At 33.8% G+C, this 26,316-nt stretch overlaps 3 protein-coding genes across 5 annotated transcripts; 2 read left to right on the forward strand and 1 right to left on the reverse strand.

The window, feature by feature from the left end:
- Positions 1-16,291: 16,291 nt before the first annotated feature.
- LOC106778132 (epidermis-specific secreted glycoprotein EP1) lies at positions 16,292-17,901 on the forward strand. The gene has a single exon (XM_014666047.2). It carries the CDS (start codon positions 16,406-16,408, stop codon positions 17,711-17,713), a length of 1,308 nt encoding a protein of 435 aa, XP_014521533.1. The 5' UTR covers positions 16,292-16,405; the 3' UTR covers positions 17,714-17,901.
- A 2,156-nt stretch (positions 17,902-20,057) lies between these two features.
- Positions 20,058-22,318, forward strand: LOC106778142 (GEM-like protein 2). Its single transcript, XM_022776050.1, has 4 exons — positions 20,058-20,389; positions 20,467-20,574; positions 21,414-21,694; positions 21,925-22,318. Exons 1-4 carry the CDS (start codon positions 20,278-20,280, stop codon positions 22,123-22,125), a joined length of 702 nt encoding a protein of 233 aa, XP_022631771.1. The 5' UTR covers positions 20,058-20,277; the 3' UTR covers positions 22,126-22,318.
- On the reverse strand, positions 21,427-26,316 carry LOC106778141 (uroporphyrinogen decarboxylase 1, chloroplastic). Of its 3 annotated transcripts, XR_001377008.2 has the most exons (7): positions 26,169-26,316; positions 25,963-26,096; positions 24,900-25,282; positions 24,535-24,819; positions 23,743-23,978; positions 23,044-23,291; positions 21,427-21,661 (listed from the first exon to the last, which is right to left on the reverse strand). XR_001377008.2 is itself a non-coding variant. In XM_014666060.2 (6 exons), the coding sequence occupies exons 1-6, from the start codon at positions 26,186-26,188 to the stop codon at positions 23,123-23,125; spliced, it is 1,224 nt and encodes a 407-aa protein (XP_014521546.1). In that variant the 5' UTR covers positions 26,189-26,316; the 3' UTR covers positions 22,867-23,122. The 3 variants fall into 3 exon arrangements, 2 of the variants coding, with proteins under 2 accessions (XP_014521546.1, XP_014521545.1); XM_014666060.2 differs by lacking the exon at positions 21,427-21,661 and having other exon boundaries at positions 22,867-23,291; positions 25,963-26,093; XM_014666059.2 differs by lacking the exon at positions 21,427-21,661 and having other exon boundaries at positions 22,867-23,291.

Raw genomic sequence — 26,316 nt, forward strand, 5'->3', positions numbered from 1 at the left:
TCTGGATATCCAAGAACCTCTCCACCCTTTTGATCCAAATAAGGGGCTCCACCCCTTCAAACATAGGAAAATCCACCTTTTTCCGCCACGGTCTTTGATCGTCATTGTGGCCTCCAACCCCTTTGCCTCCAACTTCCCCAACATGTCGAAGTGGATTATCGTCATAACACCCCTCCACGTTATTGGTGTTCGTTCCCAGTATCCTCCTCATTATCTGCCGTAGATCCTTTCGTATGACGACTGACTCCACTTTTATCCCCTCCATGGTAATCTCTATTGCCTCCAACCTTCCCTTCGTATCTCTCTCCATTATTGTGAACGTGCCCAATTGGGATCCCGTAGTTTCTTGATCAGTTTTCTTGATGACTTCTTGATCTGGCAGTCCCCTCCCAAGTGTATCCGGTAGGTCGGACCAATTGTTAGGTTCTTGGGTTTGGAACCTAACATGGACTCACTCAAAAGATAAAAACAGTAAAGAAAGAATGGGTTTTGACTATTATTCACTGTGAAAGAATCTTCTTTTTACAAGAATGGGATTTGGAGCATAACCTCCCTGGTTGAGGGCATAGCCCCTTTCTACAAGCTAATTGCCTGACTTTACACAAAAATACTCGATGCCCCCCTTGACACAAACCGGGTCTTATTTATAGACTTCCTCCCTTTCTAGTCTAACCCATTAGGTCCTTTCCCATGTATCCTATCAGAAATCATATATAATAGTGTGGAGTGCTGTGAAAGCCTTAATGTGGCAGTTAGTTGTTGCGGCATATGGTTAAGTTTATTTATCACAGATTGCATGGTTCCTTCTTGTTGCCTTTGGTGCTCATCAGGGGTTCTAGCTCCTCCCTTTGGCTAAAGATATGGAGTTGGACCTTGTACATCAACCAATGCATTTATGCAATTGGCCTGGATGTAAGCCTTAGTGATTGGAAGTCTCAACTTATGTCTAAGATGTTCAAGAATAGCCACCCCTTGCATTTTATATAAACCTGTGATGAGACTTCGAAAACATAGAGGTCTCGATGTGCCTATGGTCGTAGGTTGAGAAAGGGTAGTTTTGAATATCTCTTTTGTTATAAGGTTAGCCACATCATTATATATCCTTTAATGATGCAATATAGCAGCTGAGCCTTTTCCATGGTGACTTCAAAAACATGAGAATTTAGTATTATGTTGAACAGAGAAATGTGACCCATATTTGAGTCATTGTTGTCAAGCTTCCTTTGTTCAATCTTAAAGGTTTACCACTTATTCCCAACTCAAAGGTTTTCCAATGTACACACAACAACCCTTGAATTTGATCAGCAATGACATTTCTTAACATGGTAAAAAATTCCGCTTTTTCTTCTTCTAGCATTTCCAAGTTGATGTTCAAATACCTCTTAATGGTATCTCTGTCATAGTTCACCCTTTTTCCCATCATCCATGAAAATCTCCCTTTATCAAAACTCCTTAAGGAGCATGAATTGGCATAAAATTCCCTAACTATATTTTCATTAGAGTAATCCTTAAGAGTTGCTAGTTTTTCCCGATGTTTGTTGGTGATGGCAGTTTGGAAAGCGTCATATTCTCAATGGAGCAACTCAACCCATCTTTCAGGTAAAATTGCCCTATCCTCCAACTCAATGTATCTATGTTGTTTGGACTTTTTGGGAAACTTAATCCTATCCTATCTATTCAGAGAACTTGGGGAGAATCTAGCTTGGCGTATTTAAGGTGTGTGTGCTGGAGTCCCTTGTGAAGTAGGTGTTTGTGAGGAGGGATCAACAACCCTTGGAGATTGAGTAGTTCTAGGAGGAGAAGATGTACCTGTGGATGACTTCTCAATGGTTTGTCGCTCCACTAGACTTACTCCTCTCTTTTTAGGAGGTAGAACAATTCATTTTCCTTTCTTCTTGGCAAAAATCTCATGGATTAGCTTTCTTTTGGGAGCCATCTGACATAGTACACTCAGATTATCACATTTCGAAAAGGTTCCTAATTTTTAACATGCAATGGGTATTTTTGATATATTCCTCTCAAAGTAATTGTTCTATAATGTAATCAGAGATTAAACCCATACCCACATGCTTAAAACACAATATTTAAAAGAGATTGTTAACATGAAGTTCTTTAATTTGGGTTTTTGCTTCTTGTACCTTGTTCATTCCCTTGTTTATAATGATCATGAAGCAAGAGTGAAATGAAAATTTGAATGAATGCATGAGATATGATTATGAAAGGAATGACTTATCCACTTCCCTGGGCTTAAGCGAACCCTAAACCATGCATTTTACCAATTAATTCAGTCCATGAGAAGGATAGAGATACTTACTTGAGAGGAGAGGAGATGCAACGTAAGAGTATATTCTACTTGATATTTTAGGTTTTGGAGGTTGAGATAAGTGAAGGAGGTGGAAGCGGTGAGATTTAGTAGTGGGGTGACTATTTTGAACTCTAACCTCCAATCTAGCCATTGCATATTCTTTTAGGTGGCACCTAAATGCTCCCGCGTCAAGGGTTTCACTTTGAACCGATTAATTTCTCCATTTCCTTCCGGTAAGTAGTTGTTTTGTTTCCTCCGCTATTTTTGAAACCTAGGGTTTGAGGTCCTATGAGTTTCATGAAATTAGAATTGTCATTAGAGTTCAAAACAGGTAACCCGACTCGACCCGGCCCGGCCCACCACGGGTTGGTCACTTAGTGAGCCAACCCAACCTGACTCATTTATTAGCGGGCCAGAAAAATTTGAATCCGGCTTGACCCACCACGGGTTGGTGGGTAAACGGGTTGGCTCACTAGCCCATTTAATTATAATTTTTTTAAATAAAAAAATTACAAACTTTCTATATTCAAATTTAAACAAATTTCACTCCCAAAAAATGATGTTAAACTGAAGACAATTCAAAATAATAATAAAATCAGTTTAATCTGTAACACAATTTCCCAAATGCAAAGATATCAAAAGCAACTTGTTCAAATAATATATACTCAAATTGTTTAAATAAAATGAACAAACTCTGATATATAGGGTTTTCGAAAACCCCTATTTTTGTCATTATAAAGTTTTCGAAAAAAAAAAGATAACTGAGAAAACAAAAATGTGGAGAAAAGAGAAGAAAAAAGGAAGGGTGTTTTACCTGAAGAATTTCAGTGTAGAAGTGAGAGTGTCAGCACCGTAAATGAGAGCAAGTTCCGTGAGAGTGATTTGTGAGAGCATATGTTACTTTTTTGGTATACACAGTGAGTGAAGAGAGTATTTTATTTTTCAGGGTTTCATAAATAAAATAATAAATTAAAAAAATAAAATTAGGTAGGTGGCTTGGGGGGCCAACCCAGCCTACCACGGGTTTAACCCGCATGAGCCGAGTTTAAATGAGCCGAGTTGAAATCTGACCCGCATAAAAAAATTTCGATTTTTTCAAACCCAACCCGGCCCAAACTCGCGATGAGCCGGGTTGGCTCGCGGGTTGTAACCCATTTTGACGGCTCTAACTGTCCTTCTTCCAATTTTGTTAAGTTCTAGCTCTAAAGAGTTGTTTTCACCACCAATGTGGTGGTTGTAGGGTACTGTTTGGGTGAGGCTCTGTTAGGGCATCTTCAATTAGCTATGTTGTGAAAACCTAAGGTAAGGGGAGTTGATTATCTGTTTTAAATCGTTTGTTTGATATGTATGTATGTTAATTTCTAAAATAGTATGTTGTTCGACTTAAATGTTATATTGGTGTGCTTGAGTGGTATGTACTATGTTACTGTAATCGTGTATGTAAATTGTGATGTTGTAAGTTGTTGATGATGGAATTGGTTTGCTAAAGAGGTTTACTGTTTGGAGTAGTTGCACATGTGGAGGCTGTTAGAACAAGTTCTAGTGAGAAATCAAGTGCTTGGGTAGTGTTCTAGGTTGGTTTAAGGGAAGTGGGGTTATGACTTTGAGTAATTATGATCTAGGTGTGTTTGGAGTGTTGAGATAGTTTAGAGGGGTCATTTGGGACTGGTTGAGAGCACATTGTTGGTAGGATAGAGGAGTCTTAAAAACCAGAATTGGTACATCCTTGACCATAGAGTAGCCTTAGTTTGATCCAGTAAGTTGTGACTAGTCATATGTACTGGCGTTTATGGTGAGTTTGATTCGTGAAACATTTGATTATTCTCAGATGACCAATTAGGTTAGTAAGAAGCGTTGAGGGTAAGAATTCTGTTGTGATGGTAATTAGATAAGCAGTTTAGTGCAAAGAGGAAACATCTTGGGTTGTTTGAGGGGGAGTGAGAGGGTGATTTTGAGCATTTGGGGTTTTGAGTGCACTTAGGCTGTTGGGGGCAGTTTTAGCAAGTGAATTGTGACTTGTTTGAGTCACCAAGTTAGTCAAAATAGGGGTAAAGTGTTAGAGTTGGGTTTGGGGCCCTCTAGTTATTGAGTTTGATGTTTTGGAGTAGAATTTGAGTTAGTTTAGTACATCTAATTCCTATCCAAATGACCAATACAATACTTTACTCTCATCTATAAACATGTTTCATATCAATATTAGTGTTACAAAATTTAAATTGATCAATTGGATATGTCTAAGATGCACCAAAACCAGAAAAATCGGGTTGCTATCAAAAACTGATAATAATAATCGATTATCTCACTTGATAATCGATTATTCTAGTCAGAAAGTCATATTTTCTTCGAGCTCTCATAAATAATCGATTATTACGTTTGATAATTGATTATTGTCGTCGGGATATCATCCAGGACAGTTTTGGGTGGTTTTTGGGGTTCCCGGTATCATTTTTGGACGTTCTTTAGGTCATTTTGAGGGTTTTGGACCCTTCTGAAACTGTTGGTGATGATTTCAAAGTCATTTTCTTTGTCTAAGTATGAGTTTACGGTGTTTTTTGTTGTTTAGTGGTTCTTCTGGGACTGTTATTGTCTGGTAGTGTATATGGAATGATTTCATACGATTTTTGATGACTTATTGGGTTGTTTGTGGCCTTTTGAAGTGTAATTAGTATTACACACACACACACACACACACACACACATATATATATATATATATATATATATATATATATATATATATATATATGTTTGTATGCAATGTAAAGTTGAAAGGTTATATGTACATGGTTTTATATGGATTCAAATGGGTTAACAGTTGGTAAAATGGGTTCCATGGAGGAACTTCTTGGTGCTAGTTTTAAGTATGTTTTAGAATGAAAGTAGGAGCTCAGTCTTGGGGGTCTTCCTGACGCTCCAATGGCCTTTCTTCTCACGTAGAGAAGATTGGACCATGTGGTGAGGAGTAGCAGGAGGTCTTAGTCTTGGAGGCTTCTAGTATGCTCCAAGGCGCGAAACAGGATAACCTCATGAGTGTGGCAGGGTGGGGAACCCAAGTATCATAAGCCACCACAGGTGCATGACCCGCTATAGCTCGACTATCATTCTAAAGTCCGGACGAGTCAAGTCTAGTATTTAACCTGATACGATGAATGTTTTATCTTATTTGCTTTAAACTAATCTATTGTATGTACATGCTCTTATGTTGTATGCTTTTTATATAATTAGGTCACCCTTGCTTGTTTGTGTTTGTGCTTTCTTTGTCTATTTTTTCTTTTGCAATGATCATCCACTTGGATGTGAGCAGAGGAAGATGAGGTTCCTCTGGAGCAGGCATTGGAGGGAGACGATGCTGTAGCTTAGTTCCCTAGGATCCTCTTAGCTTTTCCTCTTAGTTTTACTTATGTCATTTTGAAATACTCTTGTACTTAAAGTTTAAAATTTATAGCCCTTTTGGATGACTGTAGGTTAAATACTTTATTTACATTTTCTCAACTGTTTTATCATATTATAATTGTTTACTTCTATATTATATAGTTGCTATATAATTGGGATGTCACACATGCAGTTATAAAGAGTGGGTTATTAAAATCCCCACACTTTGCAGCTCAACTCCAACGTTGATAGTAAATAAAAAAATTTGTGAAGATTTTACCCCGACCAATTTCTCTGCTTTCTGTGACACTACTTTACCATCATTATGAATGAAAAACATTATTTTTTTTCTAAATGCAAGTAAGAATAAAAATTTCAATTTGAAATTTCTAATTCTACTAGGTGTAGGGAGATTATTGTAGGAAGAGGAAGTGGAAGGATTTGGAAGAGATTTAAGAGTAAATTGTGCGTTGTTTTTTTTACTGAATTTGGAAGTGATAAAGAGTGGATTTATAAGTAAAATTTGAAATCGTTTGTATATGATTTGACCGATGTGATAGATTAAAAAAAAATATTTTAATAAATACATAATGAAAATATCAAATTGTCTTTAATGGTAATATAAATATAAAATAATATTTATAAGTAATTTTTTTGATAAAAATTATTTAAAATAATAGAAATAAAAAAACTAATAATTAATTAAAATAGATTAGAGACATGTAGATTATAATAAAATAGAGAAATATAAATTTTATAAATTCTTTGAATAAATTTTTACATAAATATTTTTAAAAAACTAGTTAAAATATAAGATAATTGTTTTATTTTTGTAATTAATATTAATATATTATTATTATTTAATATTATTATTACCATTATATTAATTATATTATTATTATATAGTATCACTATTAGTATTTAACATTATTATTATATAATAGTAATATTATTATAAGGCTTAATACCACTTTTGGTCCCTAGTTTGGGAGGTTGTGTTCAAAATGGTCCTACCTTTTTTAAAAGGTAACAATTGGTCGCAACTTTTGAAAAAACTGTCCAAGTTAATCCTTTTCACTAACGGCGTCAGAAATTTAACGTTGGAGCTGCTTCCCTAGACTAAAGTTAATTATGTGTCAGTGTTAAGTGATTGTGTGACATTAATAGATTTATTAAATTTAAGAAAAAATAAATTGAATCTAACCCTTCATGCGCTGAGTGTTCCTCTCCCTTCTCAACCCAGTTAACAGAGCATTGCACATCTTTGTTATCATTTGGGTAAGCTTAAAAGCATTAGGAAAAACTCCATGCTCACACAACTTGGTAACCAATCCCACAATTTCATTACCAGTACAGCTTCTTCCGTGGCTTCCCCAACACCCCAAAAACAACTTCACCCGTGAAATCATCGGGAGGAAAATTAGAATCTCGTTCAAGCATTTCGTCAATCACGTGGAGGGCATCAACCGTTTATCTGAATCAAGTATCTTCTCCTTTAACCTCTCAGCCATAGATCCCAAAATCACTACTTTGGGAGGGCGCAGAGTCTTTGCTCTTCCAATAGCAACATTGCTCTTCCAATGCCTCTTAAGAAACCAAAAGTAATTAAGCCTATGCCATACTTTATTTCTGCGTTTTCTCTAATGGAACAAGTATTGATGAATATTATTTCTGCACTCTCTGGAACACTCACAACTTCATTGTAACCGGCTTTCCCATGATAAGGGACAAAAATTCTACAAAGATGGTAAGGGACAAAAATTAGGTCTTTCCCATGAGCATTCTCATGTCATTCTTCCCCAAGTGACAACTAGTAATATTGAAAAAGAAAAAAAAATCGTCTTTTCATTCAATTCATCAAAACTAAAGTGAATCTGAAATACCCACCAAACAAAATAAAATAAATTTCCTGTAATAATAATGGTTGGAAGGTGTGTTGGAGGTGTGGGTGTGGGTTTTGCTCTTATGATAGCACTGGTTTACTCGGCAGAGATTTCCTCTGCATCATTCAGGGGTTTTCTAACGTCTTTGCTGGAGCTTTGTATCGGCATTGGAATCTTACTTGGCTACTATCGAACTTCTTCTTGGGAGAATTGTTGGAACTTTTGGAAGAAGAGTCGACCTCTTGCTGGAAACGGAGGAGCTTTGATTGCACCAACATTGTTTGGAAATATTACGGCGCCTAGTCTAGTTAGGGTTTGGGTTCCTCCATGTTTAACCACTGCCACGTTATTTATATTTTCTTTCGCAATTTTAACCTCAGACAGCCACACAGTCACATATAATAGACATGTCATTCTTTTTTGTCCAGGGTAGCAGCTCCACCGTTAAAAAATTAACACCGTAACCAAAAAGGATTAACTTGGACAATTTTTTCAAAAGTTGGGACCAATTGTTACCTTTTAAAAAAGGTAGGACCATTTTGAGCACAACCCCCCAAACTAGGGCCCAAAAGCGGTATTAAGCCTTATTATTATTATATGATATGACATACATATAAGAGTGCAGAATGAGTATCTATACACAAATTAAGGATATTATGGTAAAAGAATATTTTATTCTAGCAAATCTCTTCTTTTTGGAGAGATAGCATCTTGCAATCCTCTCCTTTATTCTCTCACAAATCGCTAAAAACGAACACATCCTAATCCCGCAAATTTATTGTGATAAATCTATCTGCACAATGAATCTGCGCAAATGAGCACTCCCTTTGGGATTGTTTTTAATAATCTTTGTTTAACATCTTTATTGTGACGCCTTATTTATTAAAGATCTCTTAGATTAGTGGTAATAGTTAATTTTTCAATTTCACCATCTTAGTATGCATTAAGTTGTGACCATTGAATAGTAGGACTAATTGTCCTACTTTAAACCCTTTTTTCAAAATTTTATGATCATGGTAAATCTTGATTTGGCTTTTATAGTCATTGGTTTAATTATAGGCTTGTAGCATTAATTCCTCCCATTTATGAACCACTAATTTCCTTTTATTCACCAAGAACTTTAAGATCATAATTCAAGGCTTTCAAGGCCCAAAAGATTTTATGTTCAAGTTCAAAATGACATGTCTTACCTTAAACAAGTTGAAATTGAGTCATTCATACAAGTGTTTTAAAAGTTTCTTATATACCCATAATTCTTCATCCAATTTTAATGACTAATCTTTTCTAGAATTGGCAATTGTTTTCAACAAAAAAAAAATTAACTCCTTATTTGAGACTTTAACTGGCCATTTGTTTGAGGATCGTAAGGTGTAGTCATCATATGTTTAACATGGTAGTGCTCAAGCACCTTTCTAAGTTGCTCATTGAAAAAATGAGCATCCTCATCACTTATCAACATTTTTGGTAAGCCAAATCTTTAAAAGATGTTTCTCTTTTTAGGAATATTTTTTAGTCAGCTCGTTAAATTGTTGTTGCTTTCACCTATTTTGAAAAAAAATCTATAACTACTAAGATGTACTCATGTGATTGAGATGGTGGTGGGGTCCCATAAAGTCAATGTTGCGATAATAAAATAGTTATATCTCAATGATGTTCTGCACAGGTAGTTCATGCCTTCTTGAAAGTCCTTCACTTCTTTGACATTTATCGCATTTTATGTAATATTCAAAAGCATCTTTAAAGATAGAGGGCTAGTAGAAACATGCTTGTAATATTTTCATAATAGTCTTTTCTTCATTGTAGTGGCCTCAAAATCATGAGTCATGGCAATGCCATAATATGTCCTTGACTTCTGCACCAAATATACATCTCCTAAACAGGGCCAGTAGAGCACCGCCATTGACATGGACATCAAGTTTTGAGACTCGGTGATTGTAGTAACCTTTGGTTGTCATGTCCAGTTTAAAGATTTCATAATTTTAATGTTAAGTTTATCAGTTTCAAAAGTTTTACCCAATCCAGAAAGATGGTTGACGATATGTGTGAAGTGTTTTTACACATCAATGGTGGTTTCACCCTTTTCCATCCAGAACAACTCGTATTCCCGTATTAGGATATTCTTTATTGCATGTTTCACTTCGTTAGTTCCTTCATGAGTAACACGAAGAACTTCCCAGATCTCTTGAGCTATCTTGCAAACTGAAATCCTGTAAAAACTCATCTAGAACCAAAGCAAAAGAGATTATATTGTGAGCTTTTACATCAAATTGAGCTCACCTATTTTCTTCAGCAATCCATTATAAATAAGGTTTTTCTTCCTGCACATCATTTACAGTAATGGTGGGAACTATGAGTCCATTTACAACAGCTTCCCAAACACCTCTGTCAATAGACCCCAAAAATATTTGCATTCTGACTTTCCAGAATGCATAGTTATCACCAGTAAAAAGTGGAGATCTATTGATGGAGGCACCCTCGACATAAACTTGGTTTTGTCCGACCACTTTTGAAATATTTGAAAAACTACCAAAGCAAGATCTGATATCAGTTGTTAGAAATACGCAACGAAAAGTTTAAACGTATGAACAAAACCAAGAGGGGGTGAATTGGTTTATTGATTACAAATTTTTCCTTTTAAAAATTTTTTGTTTTTAAAATATGGTTTCACAATAAAAACGATTCCTTTAAATATTAATAGTAAATAGCGAATAGAGGAAAAGAGAAAGTTTGCACAAGATATTTTATACTGGTTTAGATAAAAAGATCTTACTTCCAGTTGTTAATTTTTTTTAAAGAAGAAATTAACTAAATACTAATAATAAACCAGAGTAAAGTGGAGATTTATAGTTTACCTCTCTGGACAAACAAGAGATGACAAACACTTTCTTTTGACACACAAAAAGATGAAATACTTAACCTTGCAATAGCATATATGGTCTCTCTTAGACACACTAATGGAGGCACTTCCTTCTACCAACATAAGGGTTTGCAAGTACACTAACCTTTTGCACTGAGAGTTGCTTAAGATATCACTTTTTAAATTCTCAAAAAAAGCTTCTTTAGGTGTTCAGAGGCAAACTATTTATAGACCCAATTTGAAATTAGACCAAAATATGAAGAATCTCTACAACTGACGCAAATAATCGATTGTCCTAAGATGGTAATTGACTATTCGAGATGTATTTAAAAAAAATTATTTTTCTCTAGGATAGTCAATTATTTAAGGAAATAATCAGTTATTCCAAAGCCACTAACCATTACTGAACTTTTGTCAGAATAATCGATTATCCTAGAAGATTATTGATTATTCCAATATATATCTAAAATAATGCTTCTTTTAATAATCTTTTCAACTTGATGTGCATCTACCTATAGTAAGTCCAGTATATAACTTGTTGTTTGATTTGATAGACGCTTGAATGCCTAGACACTTTGAGTCCCTAGATGTTGTAGAGTTCCAAATGCACAAGAGTTCCAGACACTGTAGTACCATATGCTTGAGTCCAAATGTTGTAACTTCTCCATACATAATAAAGCTTAACTCTCCAAATGTGGTAAAGCACCAAACTAGGGCTGGGCAAAAAATACTGAACTATATTGTACTACAGTTAATTGTACTATATTATACTAAAAAGAACTGAACCATTTTTACTATAACTTAAATATATTGTTTTATGATTCAGTTTTTAAAAACTGAACTTAATACATTTTTGATTCAGTTAACTGCAGTTAACTGTACTGTCTTAAAAAATCACTTCGTTCTAAAATAACTATAGTTTTTTTTTTTTTTTAATTTTTTCTCTTATGTAATTATTTACAAGTAAATTTATTAAAAAAATTGTCTACTTTGTTACAAAAGTGAAAAACATTGAGTTAATTTATCTTTAAATTTAATTTGTTATATGTTAATTCAAATAAACTAAATTTAACTATTTGATGGTTAACATTCTCTTTTTACGCATTCAGTATTAGATGAAGTTCATACAAATTGTACTAAATATATTAATTTTATTTTTCATTCTATTCATATACTTTTTAAACTAGTAAGGCCGCATTAGCTTTATCCATAAATATTCACTAGTGCAAAAACGCTGTTTAACGTCGATTAATTTGGGCTTTTAACGTCACTTTCCCAACCGACGTCTATACGGGTGACGTCTATGTGACGTCGGAATTCATCCAACCGACGTCTATATACACGTCAGTTAACGATATCCACCGACGTCTATATAGACGTCTGCTTATACTCAAACCAACGTCTATTTACTCTATATAGACGTCCGCCTATTCCTAGACCGACGTCAACATGAATATATAGAGGTTGTAAATGACACTAACCGACGTCTATGTTCTTATAGACGTCGGACCATGCACTAATTGACGTCTATCAAGGGCGTTGTGTTTTAGTGCAGTTTTGATCTAGACTTTCGGTAGCATTGTGTAACACTCTCCTCTCGCTAGTTTCCCCACAAAAAAGCTTGCGTCTTTTGAATCTTCTATGACATTCAACCCAAAACCGAATCTGGGTCTATGACTACTTCCCATTATTCAACCGCAAAGGAAAAAAATTACGGTGATACGAGAATTAGACAAGGACCCAAGTTCCATTTTGGGTCGGAAGCCATAGAAAACTCAAAAGATCGCATCTCTTCCTGTGAGGAAGCAAGCAAAGGGAGAATGTTACACTATGTTATCCAAAGAAAGGATCAAAACTGCACTAAAACACAACACAAAGTCTGCGGTCTATTTAAAATGAAATGGGGCGTCGGTTGTTCCCGAAACCGACGTCTATAGATGTCGGTGTTTCAGGGGATCCGACGTCTATGAAGCTGAAAAGATTGACGTTTTGGTTTCCTGTCAGGGTAGTTCACGTCGGTGCCCCTCACAGCCGACGTCTAAAACCCTCGAATTTGGTGAAAACACGGGAACGTAGACGTCGGTGCCCCTCAGAATCGACGTCTACATTGAAGAATTTTTGTCTTCCCACCTTCTAGACAGGCCTTAGACGTCGGCGTTTGACTACGTGACGTCTAATTGTCTGGGGAATTAGGTGAACAACATTAATTGTAGCCCAGTCGATGTCGCTTTTTCACGGGATCCGACGTCTATTCGACGTCTAAAGCTGAACCGCGTAGGCGTCGGCGCCCTTTCTAGCCGACGCCTAAGCTCCTGGGAATTTGACGGGCAGCATTAATTGCAGCCTAGTAGACGTCGGTCCCCGTGAACACCGATGTCAATGGACTGTCTTATCACATACCTCAGGCAATTAGACGTCAGTTTGCAGCAGGTGCGATGTCTATGATGTCATAGACGTCGCCTGACATCAAAACTGACGTCTAGTTTTCCAATTTATTTACTATAATGCCACCGTGAAGTAATAGACGTTGGATTTTCACGGAACCCCATCTAATGGGTGACGTTAAACAACGTTTTTGCACTAGTGATTTATGGAAGAAAAATAAAAAAAAGTTTCTTTTTTTTTATAAACTACATGTAATTTATACCTTAAAAATTAATGAGATGAGATTTTACAAACAAATTTATACATAAACTAATTATACCTAGGTCTGCATTTTGTCTTGAAAATGTATCGAACAAGTCCTCACTGCTGCTGATGTCTGCATTTTGTCTGTTTTTGAGATATTTTAATTGCTCTAACTACTAGGATTAAAATCTTATGGTTCAGAATCCACTTATTAATTCTACTTTATTATAAAGTTTGAAGTAGTTACATTATTATGTTTACTGTTTTAGTTGATATTTAAAATATTTTAGCATGCATTTCTTTTTAGTTTCTTAACTTATTTTTTACTATCATAATTTACATAATTTTGGTGAATATTGTTTGTAGAATTAATAGAAGGAATGAAATATGTCGTCTATGTACTTTCAGCACGGTAAACGTAATTAATTTAATAAATTTGTGAATAGTGGAATTAAGAAAGATAAATTTATAAAGTTAAATAAGAGATCATTAATCTATGAAGTAACTAATTTAAAAGAAAATATTATACGCTAAAAAATATCATAAGCTAAACTATTCTAACTACTATCCACACTTTTCACATTTGCCTTCGAAGAATTGAGGGGGATGAATATCATAAACTTTTATTATAATTTTTCCTCTAAAAAAAATAAAAATAATATAGTAGTTAAAATTAGTGCAGTTTACAATTCAGTTAATAGTTTAGTTCAGTTTATATTGTAATTTAGTAAAATTTACAATTCAGTTAGTAGTTCAGTTCAGTTTATATTGTAGTTTAGTACAATTTACAATTCAGTTCAGTTCAGTTTGTTTAAACTGTTTTACCGTTAGTTCAATTTAAACAAATCAGTTTTTAGTTCAGTACAGTTTTTAGCAATACAGTACAGTTTCATTTGTCCACCCCTACTCCAAACGATATAACTCTCTAAACACGACAAAGGCAAGTCTTGAATAACAAAATTTTCTCTTTTAAGCCATATCATTCTTTTAAGTCTTTAATCTTTCTCCAAGACATCATCATCAAAATTTTCTTGTTGGATCATCTTCTGGAGAAGTTTCAAATTTAAAAAACGTTAATACCTGTAATAATATTATTTTAATGAATTTAGGGTTGAAAACATATTTTACAAATATATAATTTAGCAATAGTTACTGTAATTCTAAAGAAACAAATATATTGTTGAATGGCAAGTTCTAAAATTAAGTCAAAGTTCTTTTAAAAATGATGAATACGTTCAAAGTACAATCATTATAAAATTTGAAACTGTTACTAGAATTTAAAGACCAAAATCGTATACCATTATAATGCGTGATAAATAAAAACAAAAATGAACAGGGAGATTACAAATCTTTAGTTTCTATATTCTTACTATACTCTCTAAAAGAGAATTTAATTTCATGCATGGACAAAGTAATTTTTTATTTTATAAATCAATTAAATATGATCTTAAATAAAATTTGGTAATAAGGTTGTTATAAAATTAACAATTTTATTATATATATCTCAAGATATTATTAAGTGATTAATATATGTTTGATTTCACTTTATCGTTTGTTATATCTGCAAGAAAAAAAATACTAAACATTTAACTAGTTTTGCGTGAGGAAAGAAAAATAAAAATGAAAGAGAGAGAAAAGAAGTAAAGAAAGAAAGCCGTTAACGTAATAAATATTTTGATTGCAACAAAAACTGATGTTTTTCTATAATAAGCAACGCATCAACAAAATGTTATCATAAATAGAAATAATGGTAAAATAAAATTTTAAGATAATTCAAATATAAAAAATAACTAGTTATATTTTTAATTTTTTAAATCAATTTTTTGAATAAAAAGATAAATAAGAATAGAAAAAATATGTTGAGACAATTGGAAGTCAAAAGAGGCAACATTACTGGGTCATTGGCTTCGTTTTGAGCTAATCCACCGACAAAACAGAGTCCGAATAGCAGCCTGTCTTCCACTAAAATCTTCTCAAGATACGTCTCTTTTTTTTTTTTCTTAAGTAAATTATCAATTACTTAATATTATCACAAATTAGATTAATTAAATTACACATTTAATTTAAAATGAAACATAATGATAATTACAATAATTGAAAACGAAATTCAGATAAATTGCAATCCGTTAAGACAAGTATGATTGTGTCAAGAAAAGACAATCCTCGAACACAAAACAACTGGCAGCTCAAAGCTTTGACCATGTTAAATCACGTTGACTTAATCACCAGCCAGCCACCTAATATATATATATATATATATATATATATATATATATATATATATATATATATATATATATATATATATATATGCTTGCTAATTTCCCATAATACGTATAAAACAATTTCTATTAAAAAAATTAATTTTAAATTTAAAAGTATTTTAATAATGTTAAAATTTAATTTAAAATAAAAAAATAAAAGTTAGTTATTTATTATCTTGTTGTTAAGTGTATTAGTAATTATTACCTTTTATTATAATTTTTTAAAAAGTAATTAGTTTTTAAAATAAAATAAAATAAAAGATAATTATTTTTTAAAATAAAAGATAAAAACTATTAATATATAGCAATCGTGATAAATAACTAAATTTATATTTTTATCTAAAATTTAGTACATTTTACTAAAATGTAACAACTAANAACAAATATATATATATATATATATATATATATATATATATATATATATATATATATATATATATAATTTGATAAAACTTGAACTTAATTTCAAGAAAAGAATTATTACAAAATTAGTTTTATTTTTATATACTACAATGTACATTGTAATTATAATTACTCAAATTTAAAACTAAATTTATGCTTCATATATTTAATGGATCATCCAATGCAGAAAACCATACTGTTTGAAATAATGCAATACTAAGGTACATATTTGCTTTCTGTCTTGTAAAAGCAATCTTATTTTATTGGATTTTTTTCAAAGGATCTTATCCAAAGATACAAATGAATGCTGCCACGTTCTAATGAATTAGGTACCAAAGGATGATTTTCATAAAATAGTCATATTTTTGCACTTTAGGACACGGAAATTCGTGATCGGTGACATCTTTCTCATCTAAAAATGTTTTGTTTATACACAAAGCTTAAGAAAAGCAAGATAATAGTAGTACAAAGATGACCCACCAAGTCATTCACGAAATTGAAAATACAATTTCCCATACGGTAGTAGTACGAGTTTGATCTGGATCCAAATCTAGATCACATTCTTCGTGATGTTTGAGCTGAAAACCTTGACCAAAGGTGGCTACAGAATGTTGTAATATGTTCTGAATTTTTTCTATATATAGAAGACCTCACTCACTTACGTATAACATATCCATCAATTACAACAACAATGGCTTCTCTTTCTTTACCCAAAACTTCTATTCTTCCTGCCTTATTGTTCTTCTCATCGTTCGCCATCATCGCTCATGCAATTGTTCCGCAGAATGAGACCTTCAAGTTTGAGAACTCAGGTGAACTTGGACCCTTCATCGTGGAGTATGGTGCTGATTACAGAATGATAAGCATCTTCAACTCTCCTTTCCAAGTTGGTTTCTACAACACAACTCCAAATGCCTTCACTCTAGCTTTGCGCGTTGGACTGCAACGCTCGGAGCAACTATTTAGATGGGTGTGGGAGGCCAACAGAGGCAACCCAGTTGGAGAGAACGCCACTTTTTCACTTGGCAGTGATGGAAACCTTGTGCTGGCCGAAGCTGATGGCAGAATCGCTTGGCAAACCAACACTTCCAACAAGGGTGTTGTGGCCTTCAGGTTGCTTCCAAACGGTAACATGGTCCTCCTTGATGGACAGGGAAGGTTTGTTTGGCAGAGTTTTGATCATCCCACAGACACCCTTTTGGTGGGTCAGTATCTCAGAGCAAAAGGGCCATCCAAATTGGTCAGTAGGCTTTCAGAGAAGGAGAATGTAGATGGAGGTTATAGTTTGGTTTTGGAGCGTAAAGGCTTGGCCTTGTACTACAAGAGCAAGAATTCCCCTAGGCCAATTCTGTATTGGTTTTCATCTGATTGGTTTTCCATTCAAGAAAACTCCCTTGAAAACGTCACCCTCACTTCTGATTCAGAGAGCTTTGAAATCGGATTCGATTACTTCGAGGCCAATTCTTCCACCAGTGGCAACAGAATCATTGGCAGGCCGGTGAACAACAGCACCATAACATACCTCAGGCTTGGAATTGACGGAAACATCAAATTCCACACTTACTTCATGGATGTGCGTGATGGTGTGTGGCAAGTGAGCTACACACTTTTTGACAGAGATTCTGATGAGAGTGAGTGTCAATTGCCTGAGAGATGTGGGAAATTTGGGTTGTGTGATGAGAACCAATGTGTGGGTTGTCCATTGGAAAATGGAGTGTTTGGGTGGAGCAGCAATTGCAGTGCCAAGACTGTGACATCATGCAAGGCAAATGAGTTTCACTACTACAAAGTTGAAGGAGTTGAACATTACATGAGCAAATACACTACAGGAGACAGAGTGAGTGAGAGTAACTGTGGAAACAAATGCACTAAGGATTGCAAGTGTGTTGGTTATTTCTACCACAGGGAGAATTCCAGGTGTTGGATAGCTTATGATTTGCAAACCCTCACCAGAGTGAACAATTCCTCACACGTTGGGTATATTAAGGTGCCTAATTAGTGAATTCAAAACCATTATTGGTTTTCGAGTTTGAATAAGTTGCTTCAAATAATTCTTATTTGTGGTATATGTTGCAATAAAACTATGTTCTGTTTCAGGACATGGATGTTCAGTAAATTAAAGTTTGTAATAAGGTTATGATTGGTTTGGTTCGGCTTAAAATATACAATTCATATTTTTCAAGTTAATTAAAGATAATCGTTTAAGTGATTTAGTAAAATTTTACAAAGGGTTAAATATGTTTTTCGTTCCCCAACTATTAGCTGGTTTTGTGTTTAGTCCCTCTTTNAAACTATAGTACAATTTAGTTCTTCAACTTTAGAAAACTCTGGTTTTAGTCCTTTTTACCAAATTTTTTTAACTTTATTTGTTGTTTCAAACGCATTTCTCAGTTAACATTGAAGCAAAAATGTGTCAAACAGTGTAAACAATCCAAATGCTATAATGTAACGTGTGTCAAACAGTGTAAACAATCCAAATGCTATAATGTAACGTGCTTGAAACAATAAATAAAGTTTAAAAATTTTAGTAAAAAAGACTAAAACCATAGTTTTCTAAAGTTATAGGACTAAATTGTACTATAGTTTGAAAGAGGGACTAAACACAAAAACAGCCAATAGTTGGGAGACGAAAAACATATTTAACCCTTTTACAAAACTTTTTTTATTAGAGTTTGTGCACTCATGTTATTTTCCTGTTTGAAAAGCCTAATTATTTTAAGGACAGCTTTTACCTTAATTTTATGAAGGTTACGTAAAGAATGGTTGTTTGTTGTGGTTTATGTGATGGAAGACTCTGGAGGGAGAGTGGGGACATACAAATGAGAAAGTCATGAAATAGATTGTGATACTCACTATCAAACAAATATGATATTCTAATTTATACTTTTCCAACTTTAAAAAATATTCATGCATACATTATTGAAGTTCATAATGCAATCTACGTGTAATATAAAGGTTGAATTGAACTCTAATATTAATTTCCATTCCCTTTCCAAAATCCCTAAACCCATAATTACACGTTAATATCCTTAGACGAGGGCTATTGTTATTAAATTAAAACGCCATACATCCATTTCGGTTTTAAAAAGAAATTTTAGCATAGAAAAGAAAAAGGAACAACAAAGAGGGAGAGATAGATACTTACTATAGGTATATTCTTTTCATGTTTCAATAATTCTATATCGTTTAGAAGTTAGAGGTTTAAAACAATTTAAATTTTTTTTTTTTCTATCTTCTGAAATATTTCTTAAGGATAAAATCATGATGGAGTTTTATGCTTCAAAATGGACAATATCTTGAATATATGGTGATTGACCCTAAAAATGTCATTTAATGAACTTTGGATCATAATAGTAACACTTACCGTAGACACGATAACCAGGTTCTAATATGAATTATCAATCTCTTAAACTCTTCATTAAACATCGTGAGTCATTCTCCTTAGACTATTAATGACAAACTCTAATGAATTTAAGATTAAAAAATGACAATTGTGGAGGAATAGATCCAATTATTAATAATTTTTTAAAATTTTTTATTGTTTAACTATTGATGCTTTTTTTTTTTAATTTTATATTTCAGGTCTTGTTAAATATTGTTTTCACGTATACTAGGATTTTTGCAAGGTAATACCACTTTTTAACATATAAAAGGTATTTGTTTCAATAATCTATTTCCTCTTTGAATTTATTATTTGAGCTCAATCTTCACTCCCTCTTGCATAGATGATTTGTTTCAACTATAATCTTTTTCTAACTTGAATTTGAGTAACTTAATTGTTCAGGGATTGATGTATTTTAATTATGACTTGACTGAAAGTGCTGATTTATCCCCCATTCTTACCTTACTCTGCCCAATTTTTCTGTGTTACCTTTTGTATCATTTTATTACTCAAAGGTTGTAGAGCAAGTTTCAAACACGAGCCTTCAATAATATGAAGGAAAAGTAAAAAAAATAAAAAGTTAGTATAAAAATGAAAAATTAATTTAAAATTTGTTATTATGTTTTAGTAAATTTTTAGATATACACTCTTCTCCTTTTAAATAAGCTACTAATTTTGAAGATGAATCGCAAGTTGCTTTTGGGCATCCATTTTCTTTAACAATGGGAGAATAGGTTCTGATACAACTAAGAACTGTGAATATTTGGAATTTTTATTTAATGTTAATAATAATTTAAGAGTTTTACCTAGTGTAATTTCTATTTTTCATCAACATAATTTTTTCATTAAGTAAACAACAGCTGAGAAACTTTATTTGTAATTTAATTTAAATACATTCAATCATAAGTTACATGTAGAGGAAGACATTATTTTAATAATGTGTTGTAAGAGCACAAATTTTGTGTAAGTGCAAATATACAAATTATAATTTTGAGAGTGCTTTTTAGCATCAAATTCTAAGTTGGCAGCATCTTTCTTTTATAATGTTTTCTTTATATCTTGAATATATTCACACGACTATATTGGCCTTACATTCTTCTCTAGCTGTTCTCCCTTGTTCCTCTCCTATCTCTTAGCTCTTTTATCAAACTTTGTACTCACTTGTTTCTCCAAACAGGGAAATGATGAGTTATCACACAGAGATTACTGTTACCACTAGTACGACTACCATGGAAAGCAACAATCCTTATGTTTATATTTCCTCTGATCCCCCTTCCCCTGCAGCTGACAAACGTGAGAAATTTTCAAGAGCTTCTGTTTCTGTAACTAAATTTATTTTTGTTTCACTGATTTTCCCATCATGATTTCAGGTTCCAATTCAAGGGATAAAATATATGGTGCAATAAATAATTATGGCAAGAAGGTTCAAGAAACAACTAAACAAGCTGAGACCATGGTTAACAACATACTTCATCACTGTGAGTTTTCTTCTGCCTTTTTTTTCTCTCAGTCGCATGATGGAAAGATTATTGCCCTCTTTGTCTTTGTAATATTTGTTTCTTTCATGAAATGTTGGTAAACTTGTCCACCATCACTTGGAAGTTGAATACATGATATTTTTTACTTTTACCAAATCATACATACAATGAATAAATAAATAACAAAGGTTTGCTTCAGACTTTCTTGCATACTAAACCAGTCAACAAGTTAGTTAAAGTTCAACTAATTGAGTTGGCCTAATTTTTATAAAGACATACTAACTAAGTTTTGAGTCCTCATGAAGACAATTCATCTGTAGGATAAGCAATGGTATAGTATCAAAATAAATAGAAAATATATATTTTCTTTGTTAAAGAAAACTTTTTCTAAGCTCTAATGAGTTTGTATCATGTTATTTGGTGTTTACATCTTTCTAGGCATTTAAGGTTTAAAATTTTTCATCCTTCATAAACAAAAATATAGAAAATAGTATAAGTGATTTAATGTTTTATATTTACTTATTTTAATATATTTTTTATGTGATGACAGTAGTTTATCTAGAAAAGAAAAAGATTTCCACAATCTTATAGAAGTCTCATGAATTAAAATTAACTTATAAAACTTAAATGTTTGGAAATGCCTCATCTAATTTTCAAACATCATTTACAAACATTTTAAGTTTTTTTTTTCCTGTAATTAAGAATGTAATACTTAATTAAAAGGCTCACATAAGATAGGAGCTAATTCAACCTAGGCCTTGGTTATTTACTTATGATGAGACCCATTTAAGTGTTTGAAATTCCGTCCTGACTTAACTGTAATGTATTTTTTGTGCCAGTAAGAGTTAGTTCTAAACCAGCTGATGCTGCAATTGCTAAACTTATTCAAGGAACAAAGGTACTTGCATCAGGAGGTCCTGAAAAGTTATTTCAGCAAACATTTGGGGCTTTCCCAGGAGAGAAACTCTTACAGCCATATGCTTGCTACCTTTCCACAGACTCCAAGCCTGTGATTGGAACACTTTATATATCAACTAAAAGATTAGCATTTTGCAGTGACCATCCACTATGCCATCATCCATTCTCCCTGCAGCAGCAACATCAATGCATTTATTATAAGGTTCTTGTTTTCCTCATTGCCTTGTCATGATTTCAAGCAATTCACTTGAATTAGTTTTTTGAAGGATTGATGTTCACACACTATTCATTATGTTACAAAATAACAGACCCCATTTAAACTAAACCAGAAGATTCATACATACCAATTTCTTTAATCAAAGTGAGACAAGTGTCTAATGAGAGGAACTTTCTGGTAAGGAGAACTGATTTTTTTTTCTGGGGAATACGTAGGTGATAGTGAATCTGGATCAGTTGAGCAAAGTCTGTTCTCTCACAAATGGATTGAATCCATCAGAAAAACACATGCAGGTTATCACAACGGATGGCTATAAGTTCCATTTTATGGGATTTTTGTCATATGACAAGGCTCTCAAGACAGTAAACGAGGCTCTCAAGCATAAGGCAACAACCATCCCTGTGTTCATGCAGTAACATTTCACCTATGTGCTTAAAGTTACTCTTGGATTTGCATGTACCTTTAAGAAAAGGCTCATAACAGAACATAACACAATGAGCAAACTCTTCTATGCACCCTTCCCCTTGATAAACCCAAAAACTAAACCTAAAATAATGCATATTGTACTTTTTCACTATGTTCTTTATTTAAGAAAACTCTGTTCCAATTTATTTGAAAACCTACTTTGTTAAAAGTAATGTGTAACACCCTCATGATCTTGAACGCACACAAATTGAATATATTTTTCTCTCAACATGAACATTCCGTACTCAGTAAAATCACTTGATTTTCTTAATTTTCATTTTAGTGTGTTTATGAAATTGTTATATTTTACTTTTTCTTTAAATAACATTTTTTATATGCATTCTTTTGGCAAATGAAAAAACTTATCCGATGTCATGTAACTTGTTGAGAATATTTTTCTTAACAAAGTTAAAAACAAATATCATAAGCCCAAGCAACTTACAGTTTAAATAGATCAGCAAAATAACAATTTTAAGAAACATAAGTGTGCATGTTGGAAAATACTATATAAAAAAATATCACTTTCTATTTCAAAATTTTACAAGGAAGCTTTTATTGAAGACTTTTTCAGTTCCAAATAAGTTAATTTTAACAAATGTTACAAAGTAGGTCAACTACCATTTGAGCAGACAAGGCATAAAAAATTCTAAATTAATTAATTCTTTAAAATAAACTAATAGTACAAAGACAGGTGTCACCCCAAGTCGAGAGGAATTTACAAAAATTATGCAGTTCGAAGGAATTTACAAGTCAATTATAAATACATTAGAAGGTTAAATCACAACTTCATTTAGTTAGCCGGTACAGAAATGTGCAAATACTCAGACTTTTGACACATCATAGCAGCATAAGACAAAGAAAGGACTAACCTACACCCTTCATTTGGAGAAGATCTTGAAATAACTCCAATACAATGTAAAACAAATAGCAACACTTGAGGCACTGTGCTTATGCTACTAGATTAGGGTCTTTTGCAGCATTGTTTTGAAAAAGTGCATCAAACTGCAAGCTCCTAGCTACTTCAAAGAAATGTGCAACAGCTTCTTCAGGTGTGCCAACAAGAACACCATGCCCTAGATTAAGGATGTGCCGTCTGGGCCCCGCACACCTCACAACCCTGACAAATAATTATCATATGAAGAAGTCAAGATAATTCATTGATACACAACTGACATCAACCTCAGTCACCAAGTGTAATTTGAATTACTTCATTATTGAGACTGTAAGATCAATAACATAGCTATGTAACGAGTGTTTTGTCTCTGTTTTGTTGTTAGTTGCTGCTGTTAACTGTTTAATTATTTTCAAATCCGCCACCGCTAATTAAGCAAATGGAAGGGGTGGTTCAACTCCACATCTTAGACACCAGATCTTGAACAGAAAATATGCAACCTAAACATTTGGTTGTAGCAAAAAGGACTAAAGTGAATGACTACATGTAAACTTAAAGCTACAATGAATGATGCTTCTATAGGCAAGTAATGATTATGTTATTTCTAGTTATATTATATATGAACTCATGGAATTACGTCATGAATACCAAAGCACCAGGAAATTATGTCACCAACCTCTGAATTTCCTCAGTCAGGGCAGCAAGAGGGGAGAATAAGTAGGCAGGGTCCACATTTCCCTGCACACCAATCCCACTACCCAATCTTCTTCTTCCATCTGCCATATCCACTGTCCAGTCTAGCCCTATAACATCAACTCCAGTGTCTTTCATACGCTCCAGAAGGCCACCATTTCCATTTATATAAAGAACAATTGGTACCTCAGGGCATTTTTTCTTGACCAAATGTACAATCTGGACATTCAGAAAGCAGTACATGACAAAAAGCCAAAAACTAGAGAAAGATAAGATAGTATCTAACCTTGAGTTTGCGTATTGTAAAACGATACTGACAGCAATAGTAATCTTAATCAAATATTAAAAGGAGCAAGTAAATTTGCATCATCTGAATTGGATTCCCGCCTCCCCAGAAAGTCAAGAGCCATAATATTGAAATCCATTGAACTTATTCTCATATATGTTACAAAGATTTTCTTTTTAGCCCAGAAAAATTACATTTAAGAGGTTTAAATCTGGTCATATTTCTACCAAGTGAACCAACAATACAAATCAAGGAGGCTTAGAGCATTGTAGCTTTAGTCTACCACAATCTGCTTATCGTTGCAAACCTCAGCAAGCTACATACTGTTTTCCTTTCTCCAACTAAAGAACTAAGTTAAAGTCAAAGCTGTTATAAGTTAAAAGCAAAAGTGGAGGCTTAATATAACAAGAATCCTAAATTGAAAAGTTTAAAAAATTAAAATGAAATTTCATCATCCAAGAAAGAAATGAGGATATTTTTCCCACTTACCTCTTTAATATAAGGCTTTGACCAGCGTTCCCACATATCAGGTGGTAGTTGTCCACCCCATGAGTCAAATATTTGTATGCAGTGAGCCCCAGACTCCACTTGGAAAATAACATAATCAGCTATTGCCTGCGTCAAATGAGAAAGCAAAGTCTTCAATACATGTGGAGCAGTGTGGCACATGCTCTTAATGGTTGTATATGTGCGTGTTGTACCCCCTTCCACAATGTATGTTGCTATTGTCCAAGGAGCTCCCACAAAACCCAAAACAGCTGCATGACCACCAACCTGAATAAAATAGAATCAGTAAGGGAGACACATGATTAGCAGGATGCATGACATGATTGATGTGTCAATATAAATCTTACCTCTCGGCGCAGTATCTTAAGTGATTCTCCAACAAATCTAAGTTTGTCAAGGTCAATTGGATGCAAAGTTTTCAATCCCTCTTCAGAACGAATGGGGGAATGTATAACAGGTCCCCTTATGTCTTCTATGTCAAAATCAACTCCAAATGCAGGAAGTGGTGTAAGAATGTCCGAGAAGATAATGACTCCATCCGGCCTGAAAGCTTTCCAGGGCTGCAAAGAAATTTCCACAATGAGATCAGTTGTCTCTGACCTCTCTCTGAAGGATGGATATTTCTCAGCAAGCTTTCTGTAAACAGCCATGTACCTTCCTGCCTGTCGCATCATCCATGCTGGAGGACGACCAACAGGGTCTCCCCTGGCAGCCTTAACCAATAGTGGATCTAAATAAAATAGAAAAGAAAAATCATCCAAACCAATTTCTGCATGTTTGCAGGGACGTGTCTATCATGAAACACAAAAATCAAAGGCTGAACACAAGCTCATGACACTCTCTTCAACAGAATTGTTTGAATAATACAGGTCCCTCCTACCTTTTCAAGAATTTGCAAATTCGTGAAACTAAGTTACACAGCTTCTAAGAACAGACAAGGTTATAAAAAACAGCTTGCAAATTCAATTCTGATTGCAATAGGCTTTTAGGGTATCTGCCACTGCAACTGAAGCCACATCAGCTTCATTTATCCCCAATTTTCAACAATATCAAGGATAGACAAAAAAACTACTACCGGAACAGGCTATCATAATATAAAACCTTAGCCACATAAGTGTATGCTTCTTCAAAAAAAACATTCATTTTCTTTTCCTCTTTATTGCTTCAGTCAAATTCTACAATCCTACAAATAATTCATTTGTTATCGGAATTGCCTTTTTCTAGCACCACACAATGAGAGGTGCTGGAATATTGCAGAGTATCACATATAGATAAAGCAACAACATTTCCCCCTCCAAACGACCGCCCCCAAATACCCCAACTGAAATTGAGCACAATTAAGAAAAAAGAGATGAACCCAGTTCCTGATTTGAGTTGAAAAGACAAAGGGAAGGAAGAAACGAAAGGTACCAGAGGAAGAGGAGGCGGCAGAGCAAGTGGGAGAAAACTTGGAGAGTGGGGGTTTTGGTTTGAAAGGAGGCGAAACCATGTTGAAGGCATTGGATTGTGAGAAAAATGAGGAATATTTCCACCCAAGAACACTGCTTCAAACGAGAAATTCACGAGTTAAATTGAATGTGATGGAAAAAGGCGCGTGTGAGAGATATGGGAAAAACCTGTTAATGGAAGTAGCCATTGGTAGGAGGGAAAGACGAGTCCTTTGTTAATTGCTTTGCTGAGTTTGGCTTCCTTATCTTTCAGCTTCTCTTCTTCTTCTCCGGTAGGGACACACACCAGAGTGAGAGCCACGCGCCAACTCACAAT

This window comes from Vigna radiata, unplaced genomic scaffold (assembly GCF_000741045.1).
Source record: "Vigna radiata var. radiata cultivar VC1973A unplaced genomic scaffold, Vradiata_ver6 scaffold_214, whole genome shotgun sequence".
Lineage (NCBI taxonomy): Eukaryota > Viridiplantae > Streptophyta > Magnoliopsida > Fabales > Fabaceae > Vigna > Vigna radiata.